Raw genomic sequence first — 16466 nt, 5'->3', positions numbered from 1 at the left:
ACGTTATCTGTGTTCTTCACAGAGGTCTTAACGTAATGTGATTAATTTGAACACAGCCTTTTTGCTACCATAACGGTACGAGTTGTATTTAACTTACCTCTACATGCTTGCGCAGGTTTGATGTGGAATTTTTAAAAGCTGCTAACTCGGTCTCTCTGGGCAAACACAGCTTACACTGCATAATAAAGCTGTTGCCTTTCTTGCACTTGAAGCCGAAATGGTCCCTTAAATACGGCCAGGGGTTCACATCCGTTTCTTCAGTCCAGGGTCAGCAGAATTCGACGGGGCTTCTTTTTTCACTAGATCCGTAACACCGATGTCAGACTCCATCTTTAACGTGACCTTAGCGCCAATTTGTTCTACTACCCATCATTCCCTGCAGTATTTCCAAAGCGCAATGTTTTTTTTTATTTTTAATTTACTCAGTAACGGGTGTGATTGAAAACGTAGCGAACTACAATACTTTTTTAAAAATATACTTAAGTAAAAGTAAAATCACAGACTTGAAAAATGACTTTAAAAAGTACAAATACACAAAAAAAAAACTACTCAATTACAGTAACGCAAGTAAATGTAATTCGTTACTTTCCACCTCTGCATCCATTGGAGTATGGATGTGTGTGAATGATAGCTTTGAGTGCTCAGAGTAGAAAAGTGCTACCTGAACCAGTCTGTTTACCATGTACCATCCATGTAAGCACAATGTATATGATTAGGTTCACTTTTGTTTGACATTGAGCGGCACTAACAACATTAAATGACATTTAAGACAGTGTGGTTTGTGTGGCAGGTTTATTTATATCACAGAGCCAAGTTGTTGAAAATGAAAAATATCATTTGTAAGAACAAGCTGATGGTTCCAGACCACAGAGGGCACACAGATGCAGATGTGCATATGCTGACAGGAGGAACATGAGCACACTCAGGTTTTGGTGTCAGGTACGTGATTGTAACTGTGTGTCTGCATCTGCTGGTTGCTTCCTGGATTTGGAGTGGTGGACGTTGACACCACAGGTTTAATTATAGCAACAAGCTTAGACTCGAGGCCTGCCAGACCGCTCTGTCGTTGTATGAATAGGCAGGGCACAAAGAGGATCGGAGAGGCGGAGAGCTTAGCGGACACACAAAAAAAAATCATGGAACAGGAAAGACAGAAGGAGAGAAGAGGCAGACAGGGAGCGCAGTCTGCAGCAGTTCTTGAGGAAGGCTGTCATCATTATGCAAATTTGATGCAAATTTCACACTTTCAACTGACTGGAAATGGGACTTTGCATCAAGGCAGGGACAATATGATGGAGAGCAATAAGCTAAACACATAAAGAGAGGATGAAACCAATCAAGACTGTCCCAGTGACAGAGCTGGCCTCATGTACTGACAGGGACTGTAGTGGCTTCCCTTCATTGGCTTCCTGTTAAATCCAGAATTCAAAATCCTCAACAGTGGAACCTTCACCAGTTTAGCAATTCTTCTGTAACCAGTGCCACCAGTATGTTTTGCAACAATAACAATAACAACACCCCAGTAATGAGAGACCTTTTTATAGGCATCAGGATTGAATCAGCTGATGTTAATTTGCTCTTAGTGGCAGGACTACTTTCTAATTACTGATAGATTTCAGCTGCTGTCGTGACTTTCCATGCGTCGTGTTCAACACTTTTCCCCTGTGACATTTCTCGTTATTACATGTAACTTCATTTATGGACATGTTTAGTTTGATTTTAGTGCGCGTGTGGTTTGGACGGTTTGTTATCGACATTTGATGAGAATTTGAAGTCAAAAGCACCTGTAGCTGCAAACAACCAGTGATGGTAATAATGATACATTTGTAAATGTCTCCTGCAGACTGGCTCTGAGTCCATGTAGCATTCAGATTACAGTCAATCAATCAACCACTGCTCTGCAGATGGTGAAACAGATGATGTATATCTGTCTTTTGATGATTTTTTTAGAGAAAAATGTTGAAATGAAGGAAGATTGAAATCAGTCTATAATCAGCTGGATTATTGGCTTTTTAAGTCAAGTAATCACTTGACCGTGTCCTAGGTTTAAACCATGTTCTGTTCACGCTTGGGCACATTTTCAGAGATCAGATTTCTCCTTCCATTGAAACACATTCTCACTAACCATGTTAGCTACGAGTTCCACTGTCAGGTTAAATAAAGGCTCCAAAAAAAATCTAAATTTTAATGGTAATATTGCATAAAGTGCTTTGAGTGCTGTATAAGAACTCATCCATTAATCAGCTTCTGTGTGAGTAAAGTTTAGGTAGTTCAAGTTGGCCTTGAAGGAGTCACTTCCTTAAAGGTTGTAATTGTGCCACTGACATGAACAAGCTCCCCCACTCTCGTGATGAAGCCTCCAACACCCATCTGTGTCTCCCAACTGGGAAAACACAGCATCAGGGATGGCTGTCTGCTTCCCCTTCTGATCCTACTGGCAGGAGGAGGGAGGATGGACAGAGGGGGAGATGAAGTGTGTCATGCAAAAATGAGTCCATGCAGGGCTTGAACTATAGCATGACCTTCCATCTGGCAGAGGACTGTCAAACCTTTCTACCTTGACCACCAACGAACAAAGAAAAAGTAAAAGCTCAGGTTTCCACTGGGAATGTTTCGCAGTCTACATAAAACCAGCAACTGGCAAAACCATACTTGTCAGTCGGACAGAGGAGTGCGATTCCTCAGCCCAGAGAACACCTGTCCTCTGCTCTGATGTCCAGCATGGTTTACAGCAGTGTGTCTGATGCTTTGCTTTTGGTGATGTAAGGCGTGGATGCAGCTGTGGAGCCGTGGAATCCCGTTCCCCACTGTTCTCTGGGAAATCTGAGTGCAACTGGAGGTTGGTGACCTCTGTGCGTCCGCCGAACCCGCTCTGTGATTTCATGTGGGCCAGCACTTTGTGTCTGAGCTGCTGTCACTTCCACTTTGTTATAATACCACTCACAGTTAACTGTGGAAATCTCAGTACTGAAGAAATGAGCGACCCATTCTTTCACAGATGTCTGTAGAAGCAGTCTGCAGGCCTGGGTAATTGATTTTATACATCTGTGATCGTGGAAGTGACTGGAACACCTGAATTCAGTGATTTGAATGGAAGAGTGAATATCTGGCAGTATAGTTTGTGTATATATTTGTCTCTGTCCTTCATAATAATCTGATAGGATAATCCAGTATTTCACTAAATTAATGTTTAAAGGACAATTTTAGTTTTTATCATTTCGCCTGAGGTGTTTAAGTCTGAGAGTCAGGAATAAATCTAAGCACAGAACTCGGGTTTAGGCTCAAGCTACATTCAAAAACGATATAAGATCATCAGGCACAGGAAGCTGCTCTGTTCTAGGATCATGTTTAATGCTTATGAAACAATAAAGTTGTTTTAAAATTGTTTGCAGCCAAAACGAGAAAATCCAGGAACAAATTTGTATCTAAGACCTTACGACTACACACTGATGCCCATCTGGGAAACACACACACATTTACACTGATGGATGAATCAGAGAGCGCCCTGCACTCAGTATCTCGCCCAAGGACATTTGCATGCAGACTGGAGCAGCCAGGGATCAAACCACCAACCTTCAGATCGGTACATGACCTGTTCTACTTCTAGAGCCACAGCCACCCCAGATCTTCCAAGAATTTTGATGCAATATTTCAGATTTGTCAGTAGGCAGAGGACCTTTTAAAACAAAGTTGAAGAATGGTCGTGATAGTCGTGATAAGCAGGAACGCTCAGCTCTGGACTGCAGCCGCAGCACCGACCCGTCTCCAGCTCCTTTCTCCGCTCACTTGTGAACAAGGCCCCGAGATACTTAAACTCCAGGGCAGGAACTCATCCCTGACCCGGAGTGGGCACTCAAAGCCTTTTCCCAGCTGAGGACCACGGCCTCAGATTTGGAGGCGCTGATTCTCATTCCCACCGCTTCACACTCGGCTTCGAGCCCCTCCAGTACGAAAGAATAATACATATGAATACATTAGATTCACACAGGAGTGTAAAGGATAGTTCAGGTAACGAAAGATCCACCCTCTCCTGCAGAAAGTAGCAGCAAGCCGGAGTCCTATTAACTGTATGTTCACATAACAACTCTTCATGATCATATTCAAGTGAGCAGAGTAACAATAACCTTCCAACGAACCTTTAATGTGATGCAATGGTGTTTGACCTTTGGTCTTCTTTATTCTAAGGCCTTTGAGCCCAAAAATAAAGCTTTAGACATCCAGAGACTGAGAACAGAAAAGCACTCACATGAGTGGATGTGTATAGAAATGCACACAGCCCCACTCGTTCAGTATCACTTCCAGTCACTATCAGTAATGGAGAGGAAATGGTGTCTGGCTCAGAGACGTTTGCAGAAGGCTGAAGGGCAATTTAACTAAAATGACTGAGATAGAAATCCATTTGGGTTTGTGAGAGCAGTGTGCCTGAGTCTAACTGCTGGAAGGAGGATACCTCAGTGAAAGGATGTAATGTGTTTGCCAGCTCACAAATATGCCAAAGGGTTGGAGTTTGGCTTGCTCAAGCATTTCTGTCCACAGAGACAAGCACCGGAGAGGTTAGCACTTCTCAGGAAATCAAATGTGGAAACACAGGCAGCTTCAGGCCAAGGGGAGAGCAGAAGGATGACGAATGTTTCATACAAACGTCTCTTCCCCCACTTCAAACATGGACTCGACTAATGGGACTTCTCCCCATTACTCAAAACATAACCTGCCTAACCGGAATAATTATGTTGATTTAGCAAAAGCAGATTGTTAGTGAAACACAACAATCCAACAGGTCATATTGAGAAAGTTATTTAAATAATAAGTCAAACAGAGCTTATAGGTTTTGAATATACTGCCCCCTTTAGCAGGAAACATCAACAGTTGCTGAAACTGTCAGAACCAGTAACTATGGTTGAATTTAAGTGACTTTTTAAGGATCAAGAAAATAGTGCTTAAAGTTGCAGTGAAATTCAGTTGAAACCAAACACGTTTTGGACAGAGACCAGACTTTTGAATCTTGTCTGAGAGTTGCAGATAGAATCATTTATATTTATCATATGATGGATCGCTGCTGCGACTGCAGCGATGCTGTGCCGTCCGTCGTGAAGCGAGAGTTGAGTATAAAAGCAAAGCTTTCAATATACCAGTCGATCTACGTCCCTACCCTCACCTATGGTCAGAGCTGTGGGTAGTGACTCAAAGAATGAAATCGCGAATACAATCAGCAAAAATGAGCTTCCTCCGAAGGGTGGCTGGCCTCCCCCTTAGAGAGGGTGAGAAGTTCAGCCATCCGGGAGGGGCTCAGAGTAGAGCCGCTGCTCCTTCACATTGAAAGGAGCCAGCTGAGGTGGTTCGGGCATCTGACAAGGATGCCTAATGGGTGAGGCGTTCCAGGCATGTTTCACCGGGAAGAGGCCCCCGGGCAGACCCTGGACAACCTGGAGGGATTATATCTCTTGGCTGGCCTGGGAACGCCTTGGTGTTGCCCCGAACAAGCTCATCACTAACAGCGGATATGGATGACGATTCAAGAGTGTTGTTACCGTCAGCCACCTCCTGTACGTGGATGATATCAAGGTACATGTCAGAAGTAAGCGAGACATTGAGTCATTCATCAGGACATGAGTGGGCCCGTTTGGATATGCAAAGAGAGGAAAGGTGACCCTGACTGAAGGGGTGGAGCTGCCAGAAGGCAGATTAGCAGACATACAATACAGCAACAAGAACCTACACACCAAATGGGAACCAGCTATAGCCAAAAACCTCCTGAAGTAAGACATGAGAAGCCAGCTGAACAGTATGAATAAGAGTCAAGCCATTGTTATATGTGCCCTACAGCTGCTAGCAGCCGGTCGCAGGAGGACATAGATGCCACTGACATCAACTCGTCACAGTTTCCACAGTGAAAAGTGTCAGAATGTGGTATCGAGGACGCACAACTCCAAGAAGAGGAGGAGACATTAACACATTAATTTTTATTTGCCTTCTATACTTTTGACATCACGGCTTCTAAAGATCTCAATGAAGAAACTGTTGGTTTTTATTATTCCTTCTATTCCAGTGTTTCTCTATATTTTGTGTGTTGCTGTGTTTTCAGCTCGGTGTCACATTATAGCCCTTATATGCACTGTGTCTAATAATGCAAGCAGCTCTGTGGGAGTTTGTTGATGGAGCAAACTGACAGTAGTGCAATCTGTTATCACATTTATACACTAAGAACATACAGTAGTGTAGAGTGTAGAGTTTTATGTGACATCTTGTGAAATAACTGGGTGAATAAGTTTGATGTCTGATGTCATTGCGGTGATGTCATTCTTCATTTGTTCTTTTCATCTTTCTAAACACTGATTGTTCTGACGCATTACTCCTATATGATTGGTTCTGATTAGCAGCACACGGTGGAGAGGATGTTTATTTTCTAAATATTGACTTCAGTTACTAATATTTTAATATATTTTGTATTCCAAAACTTTTCAATGTTAATAGTATCACTGAGGTCATGACTAAACCCCAATATCTTATATCTCTGGGATTACTTTTTTATTAATCTGATTCTGTTTGAACAGCTGGATAAAAATTAGGTCAAGCAAAAGGACAACAATGCCAAGCGTAGCAGGCAGCATTGAATTCAAGTGAACTGAACTGAATTCAGTTTTATTTATAACTTTAGCTGCTGCAGTGGCCCAACGTCCCGACCTTAAACTCCTGTGACAGAAACCTCAGTGAACTGAAGCAAAGTTGGCCATAACTCCTCCATAATGATCATGTGATACTGTTACGCCCCTAGTCTAGGCGTGTAGAGACGCACATAAGGTTGGAGGAGAGAGAGACAAATACCCGCCCTGGTTCCCAAGCCAAACATCCAAAACCAGTTGTGAGTAAAAAAAGGTGATTTTATTGAAGGTAATGAAGCATAGCTCCAGGGTGAACCCAGGCCAAAATAATAAACAAAACCAACTAAGTCCCACCAGAAAACTAACTAAACCCTAAGAAAGAAACAGAACAAACAAACGACAATACTAACCCTCGCTCCCTAACCCGGAAAACAGGAGAAAACTGTTCCAAAGAAAAAGGCGGCTCACCCCTTCCGCTTCAGCCTAAGGGTGCCTACACGCTAAGTTAATGCACCAAGAGCGGCTCTCACAGATCACGCTCACACAAATACACAACAAAAGTATAGGCTGGAAAGCAGGGTCAGGACCGCGTCGGCTGCCAAGCTGCTCGCTCGCTCGCTCCACTCTCTCTCTCTCTCCCGGGAGCTGTCAGAGCGGCTTTTTGAACGTGGTCACCTGTTCCATGGTCCAATCAGCTGCTCACTACTCTTCATTAGGGGAGGGACCTGCAAAGAGCCTTAAACACAGTACAGAGACACAGAACAAAACAGCCCACACAGTGTTCTTATGGCCACAGCCGTAACACCCCCCTTCCCAAAATCAAAGACATCTCCTCTGCAGATGTTTTGGACAGTTATGTTTACGGGAAGACACGGGATAGGGCATCCGCTAAAACATTCTCTGTGCCCTTTTTATGGCGGATTTCCAAGTTGAAATCCTGCACCAGGAGAGACCACCTCATTAGCCTTTGGTTCGAGTTCTGCATTCGCATTAGGAATACCAGGGGATTGTGGTCGGTATAAACAATCACAGGCGAGGGGCTGGAACCGACGTACACCTCGAAATGTTGCAATGCGAACAACAGAGAGAGGGCCTCTTTCTCAATCGTGCTGTACCCTCGCTGATGGACATTGAATTTCTTTGAGAAATAGCTGATTGGGTGATCCACACCATGATGGTCTTCCTGTAGCAATACGGCACCTGCTCCATTTGCACTGGCATCAACCTCTAATTTAAAAGGGCGTGCAAAATCAGGGGCAGCCAGCACTGGCGCACTGCACAGGAGAGTCTTAACAGCCAGGAACGCACTCTGACACGCAGAGGACCACACAAAAGGTTTCAACACACTAGTGAGGCTGGTGAGGGGTGCGACCACTTCCGCGAAATTTTGACAGAAACCCCGGTAGTAGCCCACCATGCCGAGAAAACGGCGGAGCTCACGCCTAGTCCGAGGGGCAGGGAAGTCCAGTATGGCCTGGATTTTGGCCAAGATAGGGCGCACTTGTCCCTGACCCACCTGTTTTCCTAAGTACGTCACCATGGCTTTACCAAAATCACACTTGGCGAGGTTGAGGGTGAGGGATGCCCTTTCCAAGTGATGGAACACATCAGTGAGTGTCTCCATATGCTCTGACCAGGTGTCTGAATAGACGACAATATCATCTAAATACACTTCACACTTGCAGACGCTGCCCAAAACGATATTCATGAGCCGTTGGAATGTGGCGGGAGCGTTGCGCAACCCGAAAGGCATGACAGTGTACTGGAGAAAATGGTCAGGAGTAACAAAGGCAGAGATTTCGGCCGCACGTGATGTTAGAGGAACTTGCCAATAGCCCTTTAACAAGTCCAGCTTAGTAACAAACTTCGCAGAACCGACCCTATCGACACAATCTTCCATTCTGGGAAGAGGATAGGAGTCAGGTTTGGTCACGCTGTTCACCTTCCGAAAATCTGTACAAAACCGTGGGGTCTTATCCGCTTTAGGCACTAGGAGACACGGGGAACTCCACGCACTAGAGCTAGGAACAGCAAGACCATTTTCCAACAGATAAGAGACTTCTGTCTGGAAAAGAGCACGTTTAGTGGGATTCACCCGGTAGGCATGCTGTTTGATTGGAGGATGGTCCCCCACATCGATATCATGCTCCAGCACGGTGGTACAGGATGGAGTGTCCAAGAAAAGATTAGGATGATTCTCAATCAACCGACACACGTCATTTCGAACATCATCATCTACCTCAGTTAAATGTGACCTTAAATCACGTAGGATTTCAGAATTCCTAAGTCGTGCGCAGCTCACAGCACAACCGAAAACCAAATCATCACCTACTGGGTCATACCGGGTTTCGGAACCTGGCACCCCCACAGTCGCAACTGTTGACACACCACCAGCGAAGTAGGGCTTCATCATATTAATATGACACACACGACACTTTTTCCTTCGCTCTGGGGTGTCGATGACATAATCCGTGTCACTCAATTTCGCCTGCACCGTATACGGACCACTGAACTTTGCCTGGAGAGAAGATCCAGGGACCGGTAGAAGTGTTAAAACTTTATCACCAACCTCAAATTTCCTTTGCACAGCTTTCTCATCAAACTTCCTCTTCATCTTACCCTGCGCTGCAATGAGAGCATCGCGTGCGATTGCACATGCTTTATGCAAACGCTCTCTAAAAGAACTCACATAATCTGTGTCGGACAGGAAGTTCTCCTTGAGCAGTCGCAACGGGCCACGCACTGTGTGACCGAACACCAGCTCAGCAGGGCTAAACCCTAGCAACTCCTGCACGCTTTCCCTCACTGCTAAAAGGAGCAGCGGCAACCCCTCATCCCACTCCTTTTCAGACTCAAGGCAAAATTTGCGCATCATAGATTTCAATGTCTGATGAAACCGCTCGAGTGCACCTTGCGACTCCGGATGATAGGCACTAGATTTCTGGTGTTTAATGCCAAGTGATTGCAAAACTTGAGCAAAAATCTTAGACATAAAATTAGAGCCTTGGTCGGTTTGGACAGCTTTTGGTAACCCGAAAGTAGAAAAGAAGTTCACCAACGCCTTAACAACTGGTTTAACCTTAAGGGTGCGCAATGGAATTGCCTCGGGAAAACGTGTAGCAACGCACATCAAAGTCAAGAGGAACTGGTGGCCCGATTTTGTTTTAGGAAGTGGACCAACGCAGTCGATGAGTATGTGTTCAAAAGGTTCCCCTAAAACTGGAATAGGGTGTAATGGAGCGGGTGGAATGACTTGGTTAGGCTTACCACTAATCTGACAGGTGTGACAAGAACGACAATACTTAGCAACGTCATTCTTCAATCCTGGCCAAAAGAAATGACGCAGAATACGGTGGTAGGTTTTTCTAATACCTAAATGTCCAGAAAAGCTGTCATGGGCAAGACTAAGAACTTTGTGTCGGTACTGTTGAGGCACCAGAACCTGCTTAAACACATTCCAGCCCAGATCACCAGCTGTAGGTGGATACCAGGTACGCATCAACACATCATCCTCAACACTATAAACACGAGGATACTGGTCACTAGAGTTGGCAGCTGAAAAACAACCCACAAGAGTCGGGTCACTGTGTTGTGCCAGAACAAAATCCTTTTTGTTAACTCCCAAAGGCAGTTGAGATGTCACTGATGGGCTAATAGGCAGCGTCGCCTCAGAGTCGCCCGTCAGCGGGTCACAGGTTTTAGATTCAGACTCCGGCTCACCACCAGCGCAGAGAAAAGAATCAGACAAATCAACATCACCATACTTGCGCTTGTGCGCGCGAGTTACAGCGCAGGCAGGGAAAACAGAGGGGGAGCGCTCTGCGGCAGGGTCAGATAACAAAGTATCAGGCACAGGATTCTCAACCACTCTCGGGGTAAAAAACACTTTCCCGTTCGCTAAATCATTCCCCAGAATCATCGCAACTCTGGGCACTGGCAACTGATCGCGCACTCCAACCGGTACCAAACCCGAAACGAGCGGCGATTGAAGAAACACATTGTGTAGTGGTACTCGCAGCACATCCATTTTTACTCCCCAGACAAGAGCATCCGAACCACAAAAAGAGTCATCAGAAAAAGGTAGAATACCCCTCAAAATGAGTGTCTGCGCGGCTCCAGTGTCACGCAAAATCGTGATCGGCACCCGATCCTCCTCTTTTCCGTTCAAAGAAACAAATCCTTTCGACACAAAGGGACGGTAGCTGTCATCAAAGCTTTCACTTCCCACTTCATTGCTAGGTGAAGTGGAAGCAGACATAGAACGAATGAAACCCACACTTTTCGGCTTCTTTACCGTATGGGCCTGCTCCCCGCGCTGTAATGATGGGCAAACAGCAACGAGGTGCCCGATTTCATGACAATAAAAGCATTTGCGATCTGACACAGGAATAGCAGTAGAACGTGTCTGGCGCTTAGGGGAAACCCTATAACTTTTGGCAGGATGAGTTGCGGAAGTGTACTCACGGCGCGCCGTCGAAAGTGCGGCACGATGAGTTAACACAAATTCATCGGCAAGGACAGCGGCTTTAGACAATAACCCCACCTTCTGTTCGTTAAGGTACACCACAATGTTTTCAGGGAGACATGTCTTAAACTCCTCCAGCAGGATCAACTCTTTCAGCTGAGTAAAGTTCTCTGCTTTACTGGCAGCCAACCACTTGTCAAATAAGACAGCTTTCTCACGTGCAAACTCCACAAACGTTTGACTGTCGGACTTGCGACAGACACGAAACTTCTGCCGATACGCCTCCGGGACTAATTCATAAGCCCGCAAAATAGTGGATTTGACAATCTCATAATCCAAACTGTCAGCAATGGAAAGACTCGCACAAACCTCCTGCGCTCTTCCTACTAATTTGCATTGCAACAACAGACTCCAGACATCCTTTGGCCATTTTAAAGTGGTTGCGATGCGCTCAAAAGCAGTGAAATATGAATCAACCTCTCCCTCCCTAAAAGGAGGAACCAAAACAATCTACTTGCTAGCGTTAAACTGGTCTACGGTGGAAGTGTCGGGGAGTGTACTTACAGGGACGGGAACAGAGTCTTTCCCGGACGAGCCCCCAAGAGTCTTTCGCTCGAGAAGGATCCAGCTCCATAGCTCGTATGCAGAGATGCATGAGCTCGACTTCCTTAGCCTTAGCCTCCAGCTCCACCTCCTTCAAGCGAAGGGCAAGCTTGAGCTCTTCCGTCACCAAACCCGCCGCGACCTGACCAGTCGGGTCAAATTTAGGAGATTGAACAGCGACAGGAGCTTCCGCCCCCGACGTCATCCGCCCCTTGGAAGGTTTCGGGACGGCCCCAGCAGCTTCCGCCCCCACTGCCGTCTCCAAACTCCCAGACCCACTCGGCGAGGTTTTCTGCCTCCCAAACACTCCCCTGTCCACCAGTGTCTCTATCAAACATTGTTTAATTTCCGCCTTCTTAGAATGCAACGGAACATCCACATTGAATAAATTAGCCACTACCAACAAATCTGCTTTTGTGCACCGCTCCAACTTTTCAATGGAGGGCTGCTGCGCAAAATCATCCATGTCAAACGACATCACGAGCAAAGCAACAAAGAAAAACACAACTCTGCAGACAACTAACCGCATCCGCGCACTCCAGAGCCGCAACTCGCGCCTACCGCACAGACGAACGAAACACTCCGACTACCCACACCCTCCACGACGTTTCCCCCCACCGCAAACGCAAAAAGGAAACGAACCAATCACACGAACGAAAAGGGACGAGCCCCCATTTATGTTACGCCCCTAGTCTAGGCGTGTAGAGACGCACATAAGGTTGGAGGAGAGAGAGACAAATACCCGCCCTGGTTCCCAAGCCAAACATCCAAAACCAGTTGTGAGTAAAAAAAGGTGATTTTATTGAAGGTAATGAAGCATAGCTCCGGGGTGAACCCAGGCCAAAATAATAAACAAAACCAACTAAGTCCCACCAGAAAACTAACTAAACCCTAAGAAAGAAACAGAACAAACAAACGACAATACTAACCCTCGCTCCCTAACCCGAAAAACAGGAGAAAACTGTTCCAAAGAAAAAGGCGGCTCACCCCTTCCGCTTCAGCCTAAGGGTGCCTAAACGCTAAGTTAATGCACCAAGAGCGGCTCTCACAGATCACGCTCACACAAATACACAGCAAAAGTATAGGCTGGAAAGCAGGGTCAGGACCGCGTCGGCTGCCAAGCTGCTCGCTCGCTCGCTCCACTCTCTCTCTCTCTCCCGGGAGCTGTCAGAGCGGCTTTTTGAACGTGGTCACCTGTTCCACGGTCCAATCAGCTGCTCACTACTCTTCATTAGGGGAGGGACCTGCAAAGAGCCTTAAACACAGTACAGAGACACAGAACAAAACAGCCCACACGGTGTTCTTATGGCCACAGCCGTAACAGATACAGAAGATTATTACACCAAGTTACTGATGCTAAAGGTGGTTCAATGTATAAGCCCGTTAATCATGAGGTGCACACGGCAAAGGCCTGCGTGAAATGCTCTCACTGAACAGCCTTTCCACATTAAAACAGTACAGTGAGCTCTCCTTTGTATTTAGCCAAGCAGATCTTTGTAATGTAGTTTGTTATAGCTGATCACAGCTGCTCTCTGCTAAAATTACAAAATGTTGTCACTTTTGAAACTGCAGTGTGTCAACAAAAAACAAACAAACAAACAAGGCAGCACAGTGGTCAGCACTGTTGCCTCACAGCAAACAGGTCCTGGGTTCAATTCCACCATCAGGCCGGCGTCTTCCTGCGTGGAGTTTGCATGTTCTCCCCGTGTTTGCGTGGGATTTCACCACAAGTGTGAATGTGAGTGCAAATGATTGTGTCTGTGTGTTAGCCTGTGACAGGCGGGCGACCTGTCCAGGGTGTACCCCGCCTCTCGCCTCTGGGATAAGCTCCAGCGCCCCCCACGACCCTGAAAAGGATAAGCGGAAGTGAATGGATGCACAAACAAACAAAAACAGCCGCAGAGAACTGACTGCACTTCCGCAGAGAGGAGCTGTGTGACGGTGCCCCATCAGTTCTCCAGAGTAGCTCTGTAGGGGGACGTATGTGGAAGTATGACCTGCTTATGTACTTTCCACACAAGACATGGAGACATCATTGCAACAGAAGAGTCAAGCTCGATGTTTACAATGTCGGCCAAATACTTGGCTGTGATGCATTTAATGTAGCTTGAATTGTTCATTATACAGAAAGACCCTTTAACTAATCCTCTTTAGTTTCCTTGGGTACAAAGCTTAAGACGTTATTTACCTGTTTACCTATTTTCTGCTTTACAAAGGTGAAATGAAAAATTTGCTCTGCATTATTTCATTTAAAGTTTATTTTAATAATCTCTGGATAATATTAAATGTTTTCTGTGAGATGTAGTATTTGAGCATTTTATTTAGTCTTAGCTGTGCTCTCTGTGATTGGAAATACTGGTAAATATCCCTGGATTACATTAATGATGAAGAAAACTTGAAAAAATAAAAAACTAGGAGATTCTTGGCCAACCAGTGCTGGCCCTGTCCAAGCGTATTCAGCAGTAGACGGTCCTCAGCCTCTAAGTGATTAATAGTGATTAACGCTGCCAATAACTTTGCCCATTTGTAAATAGCATTGAAGCAGAAAGTGGGAACTACTTTTTTTGCAAGTTTTCTTTGGGTAGGGAGTTAGGGGTAGGACTTGGGTTTGCTTGTCTTGTCTGTTATTTGGGCCTCGGTTCACCCTGGAGTTCATGCTTTCGGTGTTATAGGCAGAGCAACAAACGTCACCTTTGTCTGTGAATCGGCTTTTGCTTTTCTGGTTTTGGGGAGCACCTGTTTGTTAACCCTTATGTTACGCTCACATAAACCACGGTGTAGCAGTGTGTGCGTGTGTGTGTGTGTGTGTGTGTGTGTGTGTTTTCAGGACTGAGGAAATGCATGTGGTGGTATGATTGTCTTGTCTGTGTAATTCAAACCTCCAAAGACTCTAATAATGTCATTTTTGTGAGCCACGTGGCCTTGCCAGAGACATGCAGTAATGGTGTCAAAAGGAAACAGCTCTTTTTCTACCAGCCAGGAAATGACAGCCTCATTATGAGCCTTCAGCATCACAGTCACTGTTCTGGTGTGGGGCCGGGCCACAGAGCTACAGGAGGAATGTATGTACAGGCCACACTAAGCTAGGAAAAAGCAGATGAAACAATCGCCTTTATCAAATAGTTGTAAATGGAGTAAGCAGAAAATGCAAAGACGGAAAGATGTCTTCATCATATTCATGAAGTATTTTAACTTTTGTAACAAAAGAATTTCCAAAACATGCCAAAAAACCTGTATTTTTCCAATTTATTGAGTAATTGGGCTCTAAATGTAACAACAGCACACATGGGAGTTTGTTATGTGCAATGCTGCAGCAGTGCATTACAGTATTATATTTAGTTATTATACATACTTGCCTTCCTGAACGTGAATTTAATTTGCTATTTTCGTCATAAGTAATGATATAATTTTTAGTTTTGAACAAGTATTTGACAGATTTCTAAATTATTTGTGCTTTCTTGTTTTATGATAGATGCTCTAGCCAACACTGCACTGTTAGGAGTGCACACTGAAAGCTCTCCTGATTAATTAGTTAATAGTTTTAGAGGAACATAATTTTTCACGCAGCCATTGTGTTCCTGCTGTGGTTTGTAGAGATGTTAAAAGAGTTTCTTCACCACTGACGCAGGAAGCTGATTGTGTGTCCACTGCAGACGCAGCCTCTCCAGCTGAATCACGTCTGAACCGAAGCTTCCGTTCAGTCTGTGTATCGTTAGAGTGAATGTTTGTGTAAATATTCTGTTTATAAAAACAAACAAACAAAAACCTTTTGTTCCTTTGCAGGTTCCATTACTCGGTGCTCCTACATCAAGTATCACTATTCCTCAGCTACGATACCCAAAAACCTCTCCTACAACATCACCAAGACAATAAGGCAGGACGAATGGCACGCCCTCCGTAAGTCTGCTGCTGTTTCTCCTTCTGTCACTTAAAATCCTTTCATTTTAAGTAGAGATGATTCGGGTTACATTTGTTTTCTGTCTCTACGCAGTTACATGTTTATATCATATCTACTAATGAACAGATTCAGAATTTCTCCGTCTCAATAATGACTTTACTGACTTTCCTCCCTTCAAATTACAGTTTCAGCCATTAATAATATTCAAAGGAAAAGGTGGTAAAAAGGCAGGAAACTTACACTAAAATTAAACCTTAATTAAATCAATCGGTGCATTATTATTTTTCCTTTAATTCATCAACACAGGCTCCTCTCTGCTGTTCTGCTGTTGACTAAGTTTTTCTGAAATTCACTTCTGTGGGACAAAGATCGCTGTTGTTGAATCAAAGCAGGAGGTCCACCACAGCGCGCTCGCTTCTTCCATTCACCACTTTGTTTTGGAACAAGAAATTTCTTCCACTCTTGACAATAATCCAATAATTAAGGATTGAAATCTGCTCAAAGAGCGGTCATCTGATTTTGGGGTATTTTCAGGGGGGTTCTGTCTATTATTGTAGGGTCTTTTCTTTAAAATATAAAACATGCTGAGGTGATTGTTGTTGTGATTTGGAACTATATAAATAAAGTTCAAATTAACTGAAATACTAGAAACCATCTTCAGTGTCTCTGACAGCAGTGTGGTGACTTGTAGAGTCAGTCACTAAGTCACTGAGTTAAATGGAAAAACTCAAACTATCAGTCTGAATAGTCCTTAACTGTCAGGTGACAGAAAAGCTCTGCTCTAAAACCACATGTGTCATCTTCACAACTTTGACCTTCACATCTTTCTACAATAAATTGAAGGTTGAAGCCATGCATGTATTTGTAAATAGCAACTAAATTCTCTAATATTTAATACTTG

At 44.6% G+C, this 16466-nt stretch overlaps 1 protein-coding gene across 1 annotated transcript in view; it reads left to right on the top strand.

The window, feature by feature from the left end:
- The window catches only part of tmem178bb (transmembrane protein 178Bb), a 78707-nt gene that overhangs the window by 28183 nt on the left and 34058 nt on the right, over window positions 1-16466 (top strand). Inside the window, exon 3 of the mRNA XM_084910495.1 lies at window positions 15451-15564. Coding sequence (XP_084766621.1) covers window positions 15451-15564 — 114 coding nt within the window. The remainder of the gene's footprint in view (window positions 1-15450; window positions 15565-16466) is intronic.

Source organism: Perissodus microlepis, chromosome 17 (assembly GCF_051167445.1).
Source record: "Perissodus microlepis isolate ML-2025 ecotype Zambia chromosome 17, ASM5116744v1, whole genome shotgun sequence".
NCBI classification, from domain to species: Eukaryota; Metazoa; Chordata; class Actinopteri; order Cichliformes; family Cichlidae; genus Perissodus; species Perissodus microlepis.
Note: the sequence above shows the minus strand (reverse complement) of the source record. Positions and strands in the feature narration are given on the sequence as shown.